Here is a 19,505-nt window from a genome sequence, read left to right as displayed (position 1 = left end):
TTGGATGTATTGGACCTGCTGAACTGAATTTAGATGAATTGGAACCCAATTTAAATCGGGAAAACCAAATGGTAGGCCATATGCCGAGGGGGTTGCCGTCGGCATAGCCCCTGGCATGACCATATGGTCGAGGCTATGCCGAGGGGTTGCCCTCGGCGTATGCCGCCGCACCAGCGCGCGCCACGTGGCCCGCCCGTCGCCAGGAGGTGCTGCCCTATGCCGAGGGGGTTGCCCTCGGCGTAGACAGCTAGCTCGCGCCACGTCGCCGCGCCAGGTCGCGCCACGTCGCCTCTGCCGTCGCAGGGAACCTTCCCTATGCCGAGGGCTAGGCCGTCGGCGTCTCCGGCCCTCCGTTAACGGCGACGGCGCGACGGGATGTTGTGCCGAGGGCACGTATGCCGAGGGGTAGGTCGGCCGTCGGCGTATGGCGCCTACGCCGAGGGGCCGGCCGTACGCCGACGGCGAGGCTGCGTACGCCGAGGGACCTGGACGCCGACGAGGTACGCCGAGGGCTGCCGTCGGCGTAGCCTACGCCGAGGGCCAGGCGTGGCTACGCCGAGGGCAGCCGGCCGTCGGCATAGCGGCGCATTCCTGTAGTGCTTCGTCGCATGGTTGCATGAACATTCCTTCCTTGTTTTGTCAGTTCACTTTTTTGTTTCTGAGGCGCATGGTTACAGTAGACTGTTGCGATAATTCGTCACACTTGCGTGTGTACGACAAATCCATCATAGGAGTAACCGTCGGAAGATCCCGATCCGGAGAAGAACAGGTTGTACGCTGTCTCGCATGAACAATGCAAGTTTCACGTCAACGGCAGCTCGATCCGCGTCGGAATCCGGAAATAGTTCTGGCCTTCAGAGGACGAAAAACATGAGGAGCATGATCAACCATTTAAGAAGAAAAAGCAAAACGCAGCGCCAACGCATCAAATACATGCACGCAAAGCATGCTACTTGTCTTCCTTCAATTTTCTAGGCATAATAATCAAGACATAAGCAATTGAGGTAAAATGAGAATGCCTTAAAGAAACTAAGGATTGAGATTGCACAAACTCTCCATGGCGGAGACCTTGAGCAGCGTTCCGGGTTATACAAGGATTTCTAGCTAGGGAAAAAACTGGAGCTAATGGCTAATAATCATGCTTCTATATTGTCAATGTTGTTAGACACATGCTTGAGCAACTGCAACGCTAGCGAAGGATCTTGATGCTCTGTTCCCAGATCGATAACCTGACAATTTCGTTGCACTGCGCCGCCTTAATTCAGCCAGCTCCCCCTCCACATCAACAACTGACAGTTGCTAACAACCCGTAATATTTTACTCCCATGGCTTCAAACATTCATAGATCAAAGTGCATGGGTTTCATATGCTGAGAGGCGACTGACCCGGACTTTTGGCTCTCGGGTGCAGGCGCACCCTATATACTCCAAAAAATGTAGTAATTTCAAATAAAGTAAAAAAAATCAAATCCTTTTGGGAATCAAAGATAATCAAGTATTGTACTCGTATAAATTTGTTTGGCCAAGAAATGTTTCACATTGACTTCAGGCAAAAAAAAAAAAACAAATCTATGACGAATATAGCGTGAATAGTACTTTAATATAGGACCTCCAAGTCTGTTTTTTTCACCCAGGAAACAAGAGAAGGTATTCCATGGTGAATCTTTCGTATACGAGTACAATACATGATCATCTTTGATTCCCAAAAAGATTTGAATTATTTTGACCTTTTTCTGAATTATTAATTTTTTTTTGAATATAGGGTACGCTTGCTCCCAGGTTCACCCATGCAATTTCGGAGAGGCGACACACTTCCATGATCAACCCTTGTACACCGATTATATTCGAACCAGCTTTCAGCACCATGCATAGCGGAACAGAGGATTTCTAGCTAGTGAAAATAACCGGAACTCTGCAATTCTGCATGCAGGTTTAGCATTCGGAGCATGAAGAACAAGTCCGTGAGCCGCATCCCCGACATGCAATTAAAGGCAAAGACTGCAGCGATGGGCACAGCGTACGCACCGTTGGTTTGGTCCCGCGTGGTGGAGCCATGCTTGAGTGTCTTGTTCTGCGGCACCGCCGGCTGCACGTCGATCTCACTCGCAATGCCCACACGTATATAATAATCCAGCATTCCAGCTACGTGTATTCATCACATGCGAAATCGGCAGGTGGTTTCGTTTGCCTTCCACTTTGTATACGTGTTCACTGGCATATGAGACAGGTCGATCGTACGTAGCATATGGTTCAAAATTACTTACTATCATTATGCTATTCATTACGAAGTAGATGACACGGATACATTTGTCCATTTTGCGCAGGTCGTGTTCGATTATAAACACATTTTGTACAATATTGTCCAAAGAAAGAAAACGGCTACGGTGGATCTAGGCTCCAGGCTACACCTAGCATTTAATGTGTTTGTTAGAAGATCTATTGTGCGAGATAGACAAAATGTGGAAATCTAGCCCGTGAGAATTATATATTAGACTCAAAATTAACAACTTTCTGTTTTAACTTAGCAGCGGGGTAGTGATCTTGACAGTAGACTGTAAACAAAATATATTGGTAATGCTATATAAGTTGCAACACCTCAATTTATAATATATTTACCAATATCCCATGACACAGTTTAGAATAGCTTCTCCAAAGGACCTTTGGCCTTAATCCATTTTCAAATGCAACAAACAATTCGTGAACATTTCTGAGGCATTCTGCGGTCTATTCATAGCAAGGAACTTGTTCATATGATATTTGGTTTTTCTCAAGGGTGGTAGATGTCAGGCCAACACGCATATCCATCATCTTCTAGGTCGAACTTATCTATACGCGGGGTCTTTGAGTCACGAGACCTGACGGAAACCCCGCATACAAGCACCCACGCCCGCCAGGCCATGCGCCGACATCGTCCTAGGTGGTGAGTGAAAACTAGCCGGAGATCGGCGAGTCGTACATGCCGACCAATTCCAACATTGACCTCAACATCCCAATGAGTGGGTCGTCAAGGAGAGTGCAAAGAAAGCCCGCGAAACGTCTGTCGTTGGACACCCTCCCAGTCCTCCGCAACATGCTCGATGAAATGTCGGCACCACCCATTACGCCCTTTGAAGATGAGGCCATGGAGGCAATAATCAACGAAGCGGCCCGCACCGAGAACCAACATGCCACCCGATCCAACACCCAAATGGCCCCGGTCAACATTGAGGACGAGCCATTGATTGCTCCCCAAGGCACAAGAGGGTCCATGAGGATTGGAGGCTACACCGATCTCAAGGACGTGTGCCTTTGAGAGGCGTGGATGGAGGTTGGACAAGATCCAATTTGTGGTGCCCAACAAAAGGGTGGCACATTTTGGAGTAAGATCTACAACTAGTTTAACGAGCACCGAGCACTTGGGTGATCACCCTTTCGTTAGTGATTGGAGTAAGGCCTCTCTCACAAAAAGGTGGCACATTCATCCAATAGAAATGCACCAAGTTCAACGCCTCCTACGACATGATGAAGAAGCAAAAAGTTAGTGACCTTGGCGTTGCTGAGTTGATGGCTAAATCTATTGGCCACTTCAAGGTTGCCAACAAGATGAAGAACTTCAACATAGTCCATTGTAGGGTGACGGCGAAAGATTGTGTCAATTGGAACGAGCTCTATGCGTCCTATGATACAAACGCAAGGGCCGGGCAATCCAATGTCATCAATGTCGATAGTGCCATCCCAAGTGAGGCAAGTGCATCAAAGATGCTCAGGGGACGGACAAGCTCCAAGGCGGAGACCAAGCGCGATGCCTCCTCGCAATCCACTGAGACGATCAAGACCTTTGTAGCCGACAAGGAGGTGTAAAGTGATATAAGAGGGACAAGAGGAAGCGCCGGGTAAAAGAGAAGACCGTGAAGAACTACGTCCACATCCAACACAAGAAACTCTCCCTTAAAGAGATCAACACCCTAGCAGGTGCAAGGAAATAGAGCTTGCCCTACTCACCGAGGAGGCCAATCTCATGGCGACCCCATTGACTGGAGACATGGATCCAACTCAACGGGCATGGTGGGAGAAGAAGACGCTGATGGTCCTTGATCAAGATGGGCGCTGCGCGCTGCCTCGCCTTCCATGCGCATGTGCTGGTGTGGGCGGCATTGGGCATCCACACTAGATATTGAAGGCGAGGCAGCGTCATTAATGTAACGTAGAAAGCGGAAGCGACATCGCGCAAAATGCAAAGCGGACATGCTCGATGGCAGGTGGGTTCGAGGGAGAAGGATGTGGACGCATGCGCTAACCGCGCCGGCACATTTAGGCCGTAAATGCATTTACGAGAACATACGAGTCAATTTTCATCGCTAGGATAGAATTTTCCTATTTCTTATAGTTACAGTTGCGTCGGCTTGGCGGTGGAGATATCCTTAGTACACAGCGTTAGATGTATTTTCCATTTATATGTTGGTATGATCGTAGGTATGGAGGAGTCCTCCACCCTACCGTACCCTTTTCCTGTATCGATGGTTGATGGGCTTAGTACCAACATATTAACACGTAACCGTGTGGAGATCCAACACACGTTCCAAGCCAAAACCTAATATGGTATCCGAGCATCTCTTCCGAGACGTTTAGCTGCCGCTGCCTTCTGCAGCCACCGCCGCCGCCACACAACACTGCCGCCGCTACTGCCTTCTGCAGTCGCCGTTGCCGCCTCACAAAGCCGCCACCGCTGTTGTTTTTTCTTCAGCCGCCGCCGTCACACACATCACGCCACGATCCTGCAGCCCTCCCGATCAGACCTGATCGCTGCTCCCACGACAACGACAACACGACACGAATCGCTGTCGCTGCTGATTCACCGACAACATCGCCATGAGTTCGTCCTCGTCAACCATGGCACTGGCCGCTGCCCTGGGTTCTCCTCCGGCGCAGCCCCTGACAAAAAAAACTTCTTTGCGTGGAAGGCTCTCGTCCTCCCTACCTTCCGCGGTGCTCGAGTCATGGGCCTCCTCGACGGCTTCGACCGTGTGCCTGCTGAAACCGTGGAGGTAGATAGCCCTGACAAAGAGAAGGTCTCTGTGGAGAATCCAGCCTATGTTGCCTGGATCGGTCGAGATCAGCAAGCCACCAATACCTCCTCAACTCGTTGTCCCCGGACATCCCGTCTCATGTTCTTGGTGCAGAAACTACTGTTGCGGGATGGAAGACCATCGACAACATGTTCAAGACCGCTGCTCGCTCCAAGGTTCAACATCTCCACAGTGAACTAAATGACGCAAACAAACATCAGATGTCTGCTGATGAGTGTTACACCAAGAAGAAGGGATTTGCCTCTGAGCTTGCTGCGGTTGGAAAGGCCCTCAATGATGATGAGCTGATTGGCTACATGCTCCGTGGTCTAGATGTGGATCACTACAATGCTCTCATTACAAACATCAATGGTAAACCGGAAAGAACACTTGATGAATTTTACAGCCAACTGTCTGCCTATGATATGCGTAACAACCCCAAGGAGTCTCCAGAAGGGTTCACGTCCTCTGTCAATCTCGCTCGCCGTGTGGTGATGATGGTCGCTACCGTGGTGCACGTGATGGCCGCAGCCCCGAGCGTGGGCAAGATCAACGCCCGGAGTACCGTGGAGGAGGAGGAGGCGGATGGTCTCGTGACCGTCGAGACCGCCGTGATGACCGTCGTGATGCACCATGGAGACGCGACGATACACACGTCAGGATGGTGGTGGTGACCGCCCATGCCGTCGTGATGATGATGATCGTCGCTGCAATGATGGTGGCGGCAAGGGACGCTGTCGCTCTGACCGTGCTCCCATGCCCTTTGTTGACACCACCTGCCAAATCTGCACTATTTATGGTCACCCCGCTAAGGATTGTTGGTGGCGCTATGAGAATGATGATGATCGTGGCAACAAGGGTGATAAGGGTGCAAACTTTGCATCCTATGGTGTAGACACCAACTGGTACTCCGACACAGGTGCCATCGACCACATCACCAGTGAGCTGCACAAGCTCTCGACACATGAGAGTACAATGGACATGACCGTGTTCGCACGGCTGAAGGCACATGTATGCACATTAGCCATATTGGTCATTCAAAATTTTCACATCCACATGGTTCCTTTGATCTCAATAATATTCTTCATGTCCCTAATGCATCAAAGAATCTTCTTTCTGTTCATCGTTTTACCCTTGATAATCATGTGTTTATTGAGTTTCATCCTTTCTTCTTTTTGATTAAGGACCAAGCAACACGAAGAGTTCTGTTTAGAGGACCATGCCATCGTGGTCTCTATCCCTTGCTTCCCATGTTCAATGAGAACTCCAAGCTCGCCTTCATTGCAATAAAGTCGTCAGCCTCTACATGGCACCGCCGTTTAGGGCATCCATCTTCCTTTGTGGTTCAACAAGTTCTTAGGAGAAATAAAATGGCTTACACCCCAGAAAGCACACCATATGTTTGTGATTCTTGTCAGTTAGCCAAGAGTCATCAACTATCATATCCCATATCCACTAGTGTTTCTACTACTCCTTTGGAGCAAGTGTTCTCTGATGTATGGGGCCCTGCTCCTCTTTATGTGGGAAAACATGCATACTATGTAATCTTTATTGATGATTTTAGTAAATTCACATGGATTTATTTGCTCAAAAAGCGTTCTGATGTTTATCAAGTTTTTCTTAATTATCAACAGTATGTTGAGCGCAAATTTGGTAGGAAAATTGTTACCATGCAAAACTGATTGGGGAGGAGAGTATGAAAAATTGAACGGTTTTTTTCAAAGGGTTGGAATCACACATCATGTTTCCTGCCCCATGCTCATCAGGAAAATGGTTCCGCTGAAAGAAAACATTATCACATTGTTGAAGTTGGTCTTGCTTTGCTTGTTAATGCATCCATGCCTCTTAAGTTTTGAAATGAAGCTTTTCTTACAGCCACTTTTCTTATCAACATTCTACCAAGTAAAGTTCTTGATTTTGAGTCTCCTACTGAGCCTCTTCTTAATGTTACACCAAATTATGATGACCTTCAAACTTTTGGCTGTGCTTGTTGGCCCAATCTTCGTCCATATAATAAACGCAAACTTGCTTTCCGCTCAAAACAGTGTGTTTTTTTAGGATAAAGTCCTCTCCACAGAGGTGTTAAGTGTATTGACATTTCTACAGGTCGAGTCTACATCTCCAGAGATGTTTTGTTTGATGAGAATGTATTTCCTCCACATTACATCCAAATGTCGGCCCTCGACTCAAACAAGATATTTTGCTTCTTCCATCCTCCACATCTTTCCCTCAAACGGATGATGCAAATTTTTTATGATCACGTTGTGCCTATTGTGTCCTGTACTAATGTGTCGCAGGATGGAGAAGCCGCATGAGAAAACGGAGCTGAAAACAGAGTTTAAACGACCTCAGAAACGGAAGAAACCACTCTTTATCGCATGCTGCAGAAGAAGACGAGATGGGCGCGGAGCACGAGGAGGAAAATTCCTCCGCCCCGCCTGATCCCGAGGCTAGCGTTCCCGAGGAGGATCCGCTGCCACCGCCTGGTGCCTCGCGGTTCGTGAGCTCAGCGCCTGCAGGTGGTTTTGCTACCGCCTCGCGGTCCGTGCACATCCACGCAGAGGAGGAGGAGGAGATTCCCTCCTCGCGACATGTGCCCACGCGCCCCAGCCCCACGCCCACGAGCTCTGACTCCGCGTCCACGCCCACAAGCTAGGCCACGCGTCCAAATTTGCATGGCTCCCAGTTTTCTGGAGGATCTTCTGTGCCAGATTCTGCTGGCTCTGGTGGATCTTCTGCGCCAAATGGTTCTGCAGGAAATTCTATGCCCAGCTCTTCGTCTGATAATTCATAGTCTCCTTCGCCGGTGCAAAATGCTGCACCACCAGCACCTCCGTCTCCCATTCGCACTCGTCTATAGAGAGGTATAACAAATCCGAAAATATATACTGATGGTACAATTGACTATGGTATGGTGTCATCTACAGGTGAACCATACACATTGAGAGAGGCTCTAGATGATGAAAATTGACGCATGGCTATGGAGGAAGAATACAAAGCTTTAACGGAGAACAAGACTTGGCACCTTGTCCCTCCGAGCAGAAACAAAAACTTGATTAACTGCAAGTGGGTCTATCGCATAAAGAGAAAAGCAGATGGTACAATTGATAGATATAAGGCACGTTTGGTTGCAAAAGGATTCAAACAAAGGTATGTCATTGATTATGAAGATACTTTTAGAACTGTGGTTCAGATTGCTACTATCCGAACAGTTTTGGCTCTTTCTCTCGTGGCTGGAGTCTATGGCAGCTAGATGTCAAGAATGTGCTTCTTCATGGTATTCTGGAAGATGAAGTATATACGAAACAACCTCCAGGTGTTGAGAATTCTCACTCTACGCATTATATTTGCAAATTTGATAAAGCATTATATAGGTTGAAGCAAGCTCCTCGGGCCTGGTATTCTAGGCTAAGTTCTAAACTTTGTGATCTTGGGGTTACACCTTCAAAGGTTGATACCTCACTGTTCTTTTTTCACAAGTCTGGTATTACTATGTTTGTACTAATATATGTTGATAACATCATAGTAACAAGCTCTTCTGATCATGCTATTTCTAGTTTGCTTAAAAATCTCAATAAGAATTTTTCCATCAAGGATTTGGGTGACTTACAGTATTTTCTTGGTGTTGAGGTTACAAAGACACAGAATTGTTTGCTTTTGACACAGGAAAAAGATGCTTAGGAACTGCTTCAGAAAGTCGGCATGCATGGATGCAAACCATCTCCAACACCTATGTCTTCTACTGAACAATTATCTCTTACTGCTGGTACACCTCTAGGTTATGATGACAGTACTCAATATAGAAGCATTGTTGGAGGACTACATTATTTAACATTGACAGGACCAAATTTGTTATACTCTGTTAACAAGGTTTGTCAGTATCTTCATGCTCCAACTATAAATCACTAGACAGCTGTTAAACATATTCCCACATATGTGAAAGATACTTTGAACACTGGAATTACTTTTGTGAGATCGTCTTCTATACTTCTTAGTACCGTTTTAGATGCAGATTGGGCAGGATCACTTGATGATAGGAGATCCACAAGAGATTTTGCCATATTTATTGGACCAAATTTGGTCTCTTTGAGTGCTACAAAACAAGATACAGTATCCAGGTCAAGTACTGAGGTAGAATATAAAGCCGAGATATGGGTTGAAGCACTACTTGGTGAACTTAGTGTTAAATTGAAAGAAAAACCATGCCTTTGGTGCGATAACTTGGGTGTTACCTATTTGTCTGCAAATCCAGTTTTTCATGCTCGTACCAAGCATATTAAAATTGACTTTCATTTTGTTAGAGAAACAGTTGCAAGAAATTTGCTAGCTATCAAGTTTGTCTCAAGCAAAGACCAAGTTGCAGATGGATTTACAAAGGCTCTTCCTATCAAGAAATTAGAAGACTTTAAGCGCAATCTAAACCCTTCAATAGGTTTAGATTAATGGGGAGTGTTAGATCTATTTTTCGTTTATATGTTGGTATGATCGTAGGTATGGAGAAATCCTCCACCCTACCGTGCTCTTTTCCTGTATCGATGGTTGATAGGCTTAGTCCCAACATATTAACACGTAACCGTGTTGCACACGTTCCATGCCAAAATCTGATACACAGTGCACACGGACGCAACGTACGGGAGCTAGGTATCCACGATCACAATACGCGCGCGCTCACACATTGATTTGTGATACGATACGGTTTTGCCTTTACAAACAGACGTGCACGTGCGCGCGTTGTGTTACTGGGCCATGTGCAGGGACTTTACCCAGTCCTCGTCGGACTCGAGAAATGACGCCAAGGCCCTCACGTCGTCCATCCAGTCGAACGGCTCGGCCGGGAACTCCGACGTCGCCGAGCTGCTGCCGCTGCCACTGCAGTCATCTCCGTCTACTGATCCTCCGGTTAGCGTCTGCGGAACCGCGGGGGACGGCGGCGTGATGTCCCTGCTGAAGAAGAGGCCGCCCGTGCACCGCACGGCCTTGGGCGCCCACACGGTAGTGGCCGCCGAGGACGGCGCCGCTGGAGGAGGCTTGGAGCTAGACGACGCCAGAGCCGCGGTTGATGAGCCGGAGCTGGTAGGGGTTTCCGGCATGGCGACGACGGTCCTGGTGGCTGGTCGAGAGGCACCGAGAACTGGGAGCGCCTTCCGCCCGAGGGTGCTGTTCCAGTAGTTCTTGATTTCGTTGTCTGTTCGGCCGGGGAGCCTGCCAGCGATGAGGGACCACCTGTTGCCGAGGAGGCCGTGGAGCCTGATGATGAGCTCCTCCTCATCGTCGCCGATGTTTCCCCGCTTGATGTTGGGCCGGAGGTAGTTCAGCCACCGCAGACGGCAGCTCTTGCCGCACCGCCGCAGGCCTGCAAATTTATTGAACACATGCGTCGCATTAAGCTCTCCACCGAGTAGCTAGAACGGTTCTGTTTACTTGGTGATTAGAATCGATTAGTAGTACATACCAGCTTTGTGAGGAACTTCCCTCCATCTACCTTCGCCGTTGGCTTTGACATAGGAGGCCAACATGTCGTCCTCCTTGCTCGTCCATGCACCTCTCTTCACCCCTTCCTTGGCACAGCAAGCCCTCCTCCCCATTCCCCTCTTTCTCTACACCACTCTCTCTCACACACACACACATAAATAAGAGAGAGGGCCGGGTTTGTGTAGGCAGCAGGGGTTGTTGCGGTATTTATACACCAGAGCGTCTACGTGGCCCTGTTTATCACCTTGAACGCATGGCCATGTGAAGCGACACTTCTCTCAGTGTTAGATGGACCAAACGGCTAGCAAGGCTCCATTTGTGTCCAAATGAACAGGGAAGTACAGCACGGCCGTTATTTATCGCCGGCAGGTTGTGAGTTGTGGACGATGTCGATACAAAAAAAAATCCACTTCTGCATAAGAAGCCAATACGATCAGATACTTCCATACAACTCATACGGAGTAATGTTGCCTTTTTCGGTTCAACTGGTACGGACGCCATTCCACTCTTTTTTTTTGGCAACAACTAGCGAGGCTGGAATACCAGCACACCCCAAACACTAGTAGAAAACAGACCTTTTATCCAGCACCCCTAAAAGCATTAGTCCGGGTTTTAAAACGAGCCTAGATCAGTGGGGGGCATTGCCCGGTTCGACCGACGCGGGGCGATCCCACCCTCTAGTCCCGGTTCGTTTGGGGTCTTTGGTCCCGGCTAAAGGGGCTGCAGCAGGGCGTGACAGGTCGTGTCAGGCCTCGAAACCCTTTGGTCTCGGTTGGTATTAGGCCTACTCTTTGGTCCTGGTTTGCCTTACCAACTGGCCAAGTGCCAATCTACCTACAAATACCTTGCTCCTGCCAGGTGTGAGCCACACTTAGCCATTTTCCACTTCTTAGCAGAAGAGAGGTGTATGTTGCTTTGTTCTCTTCATATGCACAAGAGGTGTTCGATGAAACGCCTAAGAGCTTTTGCCACTTGAGTTCACATAAAAAAAGCCACACTTAACTATCTTTTTCCTTCTCCATCGAGGTTAAAAACTTTATCCTTTCATCTGTCATTGATAAAATACATGTGTGTATATATACATCGTTTCACTAATCATGATGTTCTGTAATAGTTTTGATAAGCTTAATTATATCATGCAGATGAATCGGCAATGGATGTACATTGGATGACGCTTTGATGAGTTCACTTCGGGCCTGAGAAATTTATCATCGTGGCTGAGGCAAACAAACATGGTGGCTTTATGTATTGTCCATGTGTTGACTGTAAGAATGCCGTAAATTACTCTTCCTTGAGTACCATCACAGCCACCTGCTGTGGTCCGGTTTCATGCTCCAGTACAATTGTTGGACCAAGCACGGAGAAAGAGGGGTTATGATGGAAGACAATGAAGAAGAAGAGGATGAGGAAAACTATCCCATGTTCGCTGAATACGGTGATACTGCAAAGGGGCATTGTTATCCATCAGAAGGCAATGAAGACAGTGAAGCAGAAGATCAAGAGGCACCAGATGAGCCTGTTGATGATCTTGGTCAGGCCATTGCTGATGCAAGGAGAGAATGTGAAACTAAAAAGGAAAGGTTGAACTTCGACCAGATGTTAGAGGATCATAACAAATTGTTGTACCCAACTTGCGAAGATGGCCAGAAAAATCTAGGTAGCACACTGGAATTGCTGCAATGGAAGGCAGAGAACGGTATCACTGACTCGGGATTTGAAAAGTTGCTGAAAATAATTAAGAAGCAGCTTCCAAGGGGTAACGAATTGCTCGCCAGTACATACGAAGCAAAGAAGGTTGTCTTCCCTCTAAGATTAGACGTGCAAAAGATACATGCATGCATTAATGACTGCATTCTCTACCGCGGTGAGTACGAGAATTTGGATGCATGCCCGATGTGCACTGCATTGCAGTATAAGATCAGATGAGATGACCCGGGTGATGTTGAGGGCGAGCGCCCCAGGAAGAGGGTTCCTAAGGTTATGTGGCATGCTCCTATAATACCAGGACTGAAACGTTTGTTCAGAAATAAAGAGCACGCTAGGTTGTTCCGATGGCAAAAACGAGACCGTAAGAAAGACGAGATGTTGAGACACCTTGATGATGGGTCCCAGTGGAGAAAAATCGATAGAGAGTTCCCGTACTTTGCAGAGGATGCAAGGAACTTAAGGTTTGGTCTAAGTACAGATGGCATGAATCCTTTTGGAGAGCAGAGCTGCAGCCATAGCACCTGGTATGTGACTCTTTGTATCTATAACCTTCCTCCTTGGTTGTGCATGAAGCGGAAGTTCATTATGATGCCAGTGCTCATCCAAGGCCCGAAGCAACCCGGCAACGACATTAAGAACTTCTACAGTTGTGGTCCATAACAGGTCTACCTGTGTGGGACGAGCACAAGCAGGAGGAATTTGACCTACGAGCGTTGCTTTTTGTAACCATCAATGATTGGCCTGCTCTTGGTAACATTTCAGGACAGTCAAATAAGGGATACAATGCATGCACGCACTGTTTAGATGAGCTCGAAGGTGAATATTTGGATAAATGTAAGAAGGTCGTGTACCCGGGGCATCGTCGATTTCTTACGCGTACCCATCCCGTAAGAAAGAAAGGCAAGCATTACAACGGTGAGGCAGATCACCGGAAGAAGCCTGCCCACTGTAAGGGTGCTGATATATTTGGTATGGTCAAGGATCTAGAAGTAATATTTGTAAAGGGTCCTGGCGGACGGTCTGTTCCGAATGACGCCGCCGGACACGCGGCCATGTGGAAGAAGAAATCTATAATTTGGGATCTACCCTATTGGAAAGTCTTAGAGGTCCGCTCTTCAATCGACGTGATGCACGTGATGAAGAATCTTTTCTTGAACCTGCTAGGCTTCCTGGCGTGTACGGGAAGACAAAATATACACCAGAAACACGGGAGGACCAGCAACGCATGAAAGACCCAGAAAAACTGCATGAGACAGATAAAGGACGTCATTACTCCAGCTACGCTCTTACAGAAGCAGAGAAGGAAATCTTTTTTGAATTCCCGAGAAATATCAAGGTCTCGTCTGGCTTCTCCTCCAATATAAAAGGAATAATAAATATGGCAGAGAAAAAATTCCAGAAGCTGAAGTCTCGTGACTTCCAAGTGATAATGACGCAGTTGCTTCCGATTGCATTGAGGGGGCTTCTACCCGAAAATGTTCGAGTGCCCATTGTGAAGCTATGTGCATTCCTCAATGCAATTTCTTAGAAGGTAATCAATCCAGAAATTCTATAGAGGTTGCAGAATGATGTGGTCCAATGTCTTGTTAGTTTTGAGCTGGTGTTCCCACCATCCTTCTTCAATATTATGACGCATATCCTCGTTCACCTGGTCTATGAGATTTACATTCTCGGTCCTGTGTTTCTACACAATATGTTCCCCTTTGAGAGGTTTATCGGAGTCTTGAAGAAATATGTTCATAACCGTGCTAGGCCAGAAGGAAGCATCTCCAAGGGCTATGGAACAGAGGAGGTCATTGAGTTATGTGTTGACTTTATTCCCGACCTTAAGCCGATTGGTGTTCCTGAATCGCGACATGAGGGGAGCAAGGATATGTAGGGACGGTCATTCTTTCACTCAAGCACACTACACAATTCTACAAAGTTCCACCTTGGTGGCTCCGTATATCAATGTACACAAGAATTTTGTACGCTCCTAGAACCAATGGCACTTGGACGATTGGATTATACGTGAACACATGTCGACTTTCAGCGGTTGGTTGCAAAAACATCTCATGAATGACACCACTGTTGGAGATCAGTTGTAATTGTTGGCCTAGACACCATCTTCGACTGTATTGACTTTCCAAGGGTACGAGATAAATGGGAATACATTTTACACGATCGCCCAAGATAAAAAGAGCACCGACCAAAACAGTGGTGTCCGCTTTGATGCAATAAAAACAAAGGCCAAAATGACACATATTATGGTTACATAGAGGAGATATGAAATTGACTATGGACCTTCTTTTAAGGTCCCTTTGTTTAGGTGCAAATGGGTCAAGATAACAGGAGGCGGGGTTCAGGTAGACAAGTTGTATGGAATGACAATAGTGGATCTCAACAATCTTGGGTATAGAGACGAACCATTCATCCTAGCCAAGGATGTGGCCCAGGTTTTCTATGTGAAGGACATATCTAACAAACCAAAAAAAAGGAAAAAATAAGGAACGAATACATCATACGATGAGCCAAAGCGCCACATAGTTCTTTCTGGAAAAAGAAACATCGTGGGAGTGGAGGACAAGACAGACATGTCAGAAGATTATAATAAGTTTGATGAAATTCCACCCTTCATAGTGAACATTGACACAAGCAGCAAGTTAAATGATGAAGATGCTCCATGGTTACGGTCGAAGAAGGTTCAGTGATGAAGATGCTCCTTGATCAAGTTAATTGAAGAAGGTTCATGGCACAAATGAGTATCTCAACATGGCAATCAATTTCCCATTTATTTTTGTGTAATCATGTAACTGTATGTAAGATATTAATAATTGAGATGGTTGTCTTTTGTACCGTATATATAGGGAGATTCCCCAACACTGTTAGAGGAGATGGAGTCGTTCACGGGCTTGCAGAAAAAATTCCGAGGCGGAGCTTCCGAAGATTCTGTAGGGCGTGTGCACCAACGACATCTTCGAGAAGCTCCGCCACGGGAGATTTCCCAACCCTTTCCCCAACACTGTTAGAGGAGATGGAGTCTTTCACGGGCTTGCAGGAAAAAAATTCCGAGGTGGAGCTTCCGAAGATGTTGTAGGGCGTGTGCACCAACGACATCTTCGAGAAGCTCCGCCACGGGAGATTTCCCAACCCTTTCCCCAACACTGTTAGAGGAGATGAAGTCTTTCACGTGCTTGCAGGAAAAAAAATCCGAGACAGAGCTTCCGAAGATGCCATAGGGCCTGTGCACCAACGTCATCTTCGAGAAGCTCCGCCACGGGAGATTTCCCAACCCTTTCCCAACACTGTTAGGGGAGATGGTCTTTCACGGGCTTGCAGGAAAAAATTCCGAGGCGGAGCTTCCGAAGATGTCGTAGGGCATGTGCACCAACGACATCTTCGAGAAGCTCCGCCACGGGAGATTTCCCAACCCTTTCCCCAACACTGTTAGAGGAGATGGTCTTTCACGGGCTTGCAGGAAAAAAATTCCGAGGCGGAGCTTCCGAAGATGCCGTAGGGCATGTGCACCAACGACATCTTCGAGAAGTTCCTCCACGGGAGATTTCCCAACCCTTTTCTCCATCCATGGGGATGAAACTCTCCCTGCCTTCTAGGTTGGCTTGTTGAGCTGCTTGCCATGGCGTATCGATGCTCCTTTTATAGGCACGACGCCGCTTCTACTTCGTCTTGTTCCTCCGACAGGGCGTCATGCGCTACATGCTTTATCTCATCGAGCAGTGCGTCCACCCACGTGTCCTTGTCCTGCCGATAGCTTTAGTCTCGGTTTCACAACCGGGACTAAAGGTTACCCACACGTCCTTATCCCACCGAAAATTTTGTTAGATGACAAAAAAACCACCTTTAGTCCCGGTTGTACGCACCAACCGGGACTAATGGTTGCCCACACGTTCTTATCCTGCCAATAGTTTGGTACATGATTTCTAAAACCACGTTAGTCCCGGTTGCACCCACCAGCCGGGACTAAAGGTTAGATGGTCAGCTCTGGCTTCCTCTTCTTCCTCCATATGCTCACCACCAGCTCTGGGTTCCTCTTCTTCCTCCTCCTCATCATCATCGGCGTCAGCCACGATGAAGCCACCAGCTCTGGGTTCCTCTTCTTCCTCCATATGCTCACCACCAGCTCTGGGTTCCTCTTCTTCCTCCTCCTCCTCCTCATCGGTGTCAGTCACAATGAAGCCACCAGCTCTGGGTTCCTCTTCTTCCTCCATATGCTCACCACCAACTCTGGGTTCCTCTTCTTCCTCCATATGCTCACCACTAGCTATAGCTTCCTCTTCTTCCTCCTCCTCATCATCATTGGCGTCAGCACGATGAAACCACCCGCTTATGCTTCCTCTTCTTCCTCCATATGCTCACCACCAGCTCTGAGTTCCTCTTCTTCCTCCATATGCTCACCACCAGCTCTAGCTTCCTCTTCTTCCTCCTCTTCATCATCATCGTAATAGAAATTATGCAAAAGATATAAATTAATGCATTTTAAATTAAAAATGGCAAAATGGTTGGTAGTTTGAATAGTTAGAATAATTATTTAAGAAAACATAAAATGGTTTTTGATTAATTATATAAATTAGAACACTTTTCATGTTGAAAGTTTTTTCACATTCATATTAATATTCACAAGTTATTCAAATTCATATTCATAAGTTATTCAACTTCATATTCAAATTCATATTCAAGTTCATATTCATAAGTTATTCAACTTCATATGAAAATTCATAATCATAAGTTATTCAAATTCATAAGGAATGTAAATATTTAAATGTTCATAATGAATAAATTATACTTTTACTACATAGAGATTTATTTTCTGAACATTTTGATATATCATATGTTATTTTTTGATTTGAAATAAGGAGGGAAACAAAATTATTTGAAAATACACATACAAATGTGCCTTTTGGTCCTGGTTCATGCCACCAACCGGGACCTAAGGGTCTCCACTATAATTGCGGCAGTTTGTCTCCGCGTGGAGAAATACACAAGGACGCAGCCAGGCTGCCGAAACTCCGAGCCGCCGCCGACCGCGCAGCCTCCCACCGCGCCGCCGCCCGCCCTTCCCGCCGCCCACCGCGCGCTTGCCCCGGCCGCCTATCTCCTTCCTCGACGCTACCGTCCGCCTGGATACACGTCCTCCGGCAGCCTCCACGCCGTCCACGCCGCCCACCGCCGACCACCCCGTCTCCCGCGCCGTCGGTAATCCTCATTGCCTCTGTCCTCCGACCAACCGCCGGCTGGCCCGACCCCTTATTTATTTTACTTTTTTTGTTAGAAATATTGTTAGAAATATCTTTGATAGAAATATTTTTTTAGAAATATTGTTGTTAGAAATATTTTTGTTAGAAATATTGTTAGAAATATTTATTTGTAGTAATGTTAGAAATATTTTTGATAAAAATTGTTAGTTAGAATTGTTGGTGAAATTGTTAGTTAGAAATAATTTTAGAGATAGTGGTTTGTAAAATTAATGTTAGTTAGAACTCTATAATATTAGTTAAAAAATAATGTTAGGGTTAAGTAATTTATTAGTTAGAAATAGTGGTTAGTAAAAATAATATAAGTGGTTAGTAAAATAGTGGTTAGTAATGTTAGATATATGCAATTATAATTCTTTTTAGTTTTAGAAATAGTGGTTAGTAAAAACAAGGTTAGTTAGAACTCTATAATATTAGTTTAATTTTTTTTTAGAAATATTTACTTACTAAATATTATTAGTAGTATTAGTTAGAAATATTTACTTACTAAATATTAGTTATAGAACTATATTAGTAGTATGTATATATAGTTATTTTATTTAGTCCAATATTATGTTTGTTTAATTATGTTAGTACATATATGATTTAGTTTTCATAGCTACGATGTCGCGCCCGCCGCGTCGTGGAGGGTCTAGGACCGTTCTGGACCAGATGTTATTGATGGGGGAGGTCCGGGACTGGGCTCCACCGGGGTGGCACTAGGAGGTGTTATCTTCCGAGGCGCACACCTTGGTGCGGAATCCGGGTCCCGTTGTCAACACGGATCTTTTCTGGTGGAGGTCGCATGGGCCACGCTCGTTTCAGAGGGAGCCGGCCCCCGAGGAGGTGGTAGCTCAGCGCATTACAGAGGAGGATGAGAACGTTCGCCGCTACCTGCATGTGTTAGACAGCATGTATAGGAACAGATGGTCAGTTCTGAAGGGATCTCACGTGAGCTATGATCCTGTGATTGTTCCGTGGCTTTGGGTGTCACCCAACGCGGCTCAGGACCCGGTTGGCGCCATTGAGAGGTTCTAGTGATGTATTAGGGTTAAATAAAAATGGACCTGAGATATATATGCATGTAACTGCACTATCTGCTTTCCGCACTAGATTATCGATCCTTAATTAATAACTATATATGTAACTCCAATTTCTGTTTCTGCATTATCCTTAATTAATATCTATATATGTGATTATATGATGGTTCCTATAACTTGCAAGTCGTTGCAGAAACTATGGACGCTGAAAGAAACGAAGCCCAAGAAGAACTCATGGCTAACCTCATAGCCGGCGGTATTCTAGATGATGGCGGTGACGATGTCACCGCAACTTATTTGAATGACTCCGGTGAGGGAGCGGAGGATATTTAGCGAAGGGAAGATGGCTCCGGTGAGGAAGGAGATTATAATGGCTCCGCTGATGGAACCTTAGTTATTACAAAGTCCACCAAGGTATATAAATTAAGCCGCTGCTGACTAGATGCATTAAGTAATTTGTATATATATTGACGATGAATTATTTCTTTTTTAGCCCTACGGATCGAGCAATTCTTCTGTAAAGTCGAAGCGAGGCCCGGCAAAAAATTTGTGCGATAGTGTTAGGTACGACATCATCGAAATCGTTCAGAGTGGCCGACCGACTGCTCCCGACAAGGTTGCAAAATTATTTATAAGTCAATGCGGAGTGATTGTTAGGGACTGCATCCCGATCATCGTTCGAGAATGGCACAAGCCGAAGGGAGAGTCTGAACCAGGTCATTATGTCGATGATGTAGCCAAACGCAACCTTTGGACTTGGCTCATGGCACATTTCAACCTACCTCCAGAGGAGAATGTCGATAGAGCCAGACAGATGGAGGAGGCAGTCAAAGGAGTTTGCTCTAAAGAAGATGGCCAAACTATTCAAGCACCACAAGAAAAGATTGCACGACCTTGTCAAGAAAAACAAGACTCCGGACTTCACTGGAGGGTATGAGAAGATAAAATATCACTGGCCCAAATTCGTGAAGTACAAGGAGTCAGAACAATTTAAGAAAAGGTTGGTAACAA

General features: G+C 46.3%; 1 protein-coding gene across 1 annotated transcript; it reads right to left on the bottom strand.

Annotated features, from left to right (window-relative positions):
* Positions 1-9,664: 9,664 nt before the first annotated feature.
* Positions 9,665-10,677, bottom strand: LOC124671581 (anthocyanin regulatory C1 protein-like). Its single transcript, XM_047207942.1, has 2 exons — positions 10,497-10,677; positions 9,665-10,397 (listed from the first exon to the last, which is right to left on the bottom strand). Exons 1-2 carry the CDS (start codon positions 10,627-10,629, stop codon positions 9,781-9,783), a joined length of 750 nt encoding a protein of 249 aa, XP_047063898.1. The 5' UTR covers positions 10,630-10,677; the 3' UTR covers positions 9,665-9,780.
* Between the last annotated feature and the right edge of the window lie 8,828 nt (positions 10,678-19,505).

The sequence above is a fragment of the Lolium rigidum genome, chromosome 1, assembly GCF_022539505.1.
Source record: "Lolium rigidum isolate FL_2022 chromosome 1, APGP_CSIRO_Lrig_0.1, whole genome shotgun sequence".
Taxonomy (NCBI): Eukaryota; Viridiplantae; Streptophyta; class Magnoliopsida; order Poales; family Poaceae; genus Lolium; species Lolium rigidum.
This window is presented reverse-complemented; position numbering and strand designations above follow the sequence as displayed.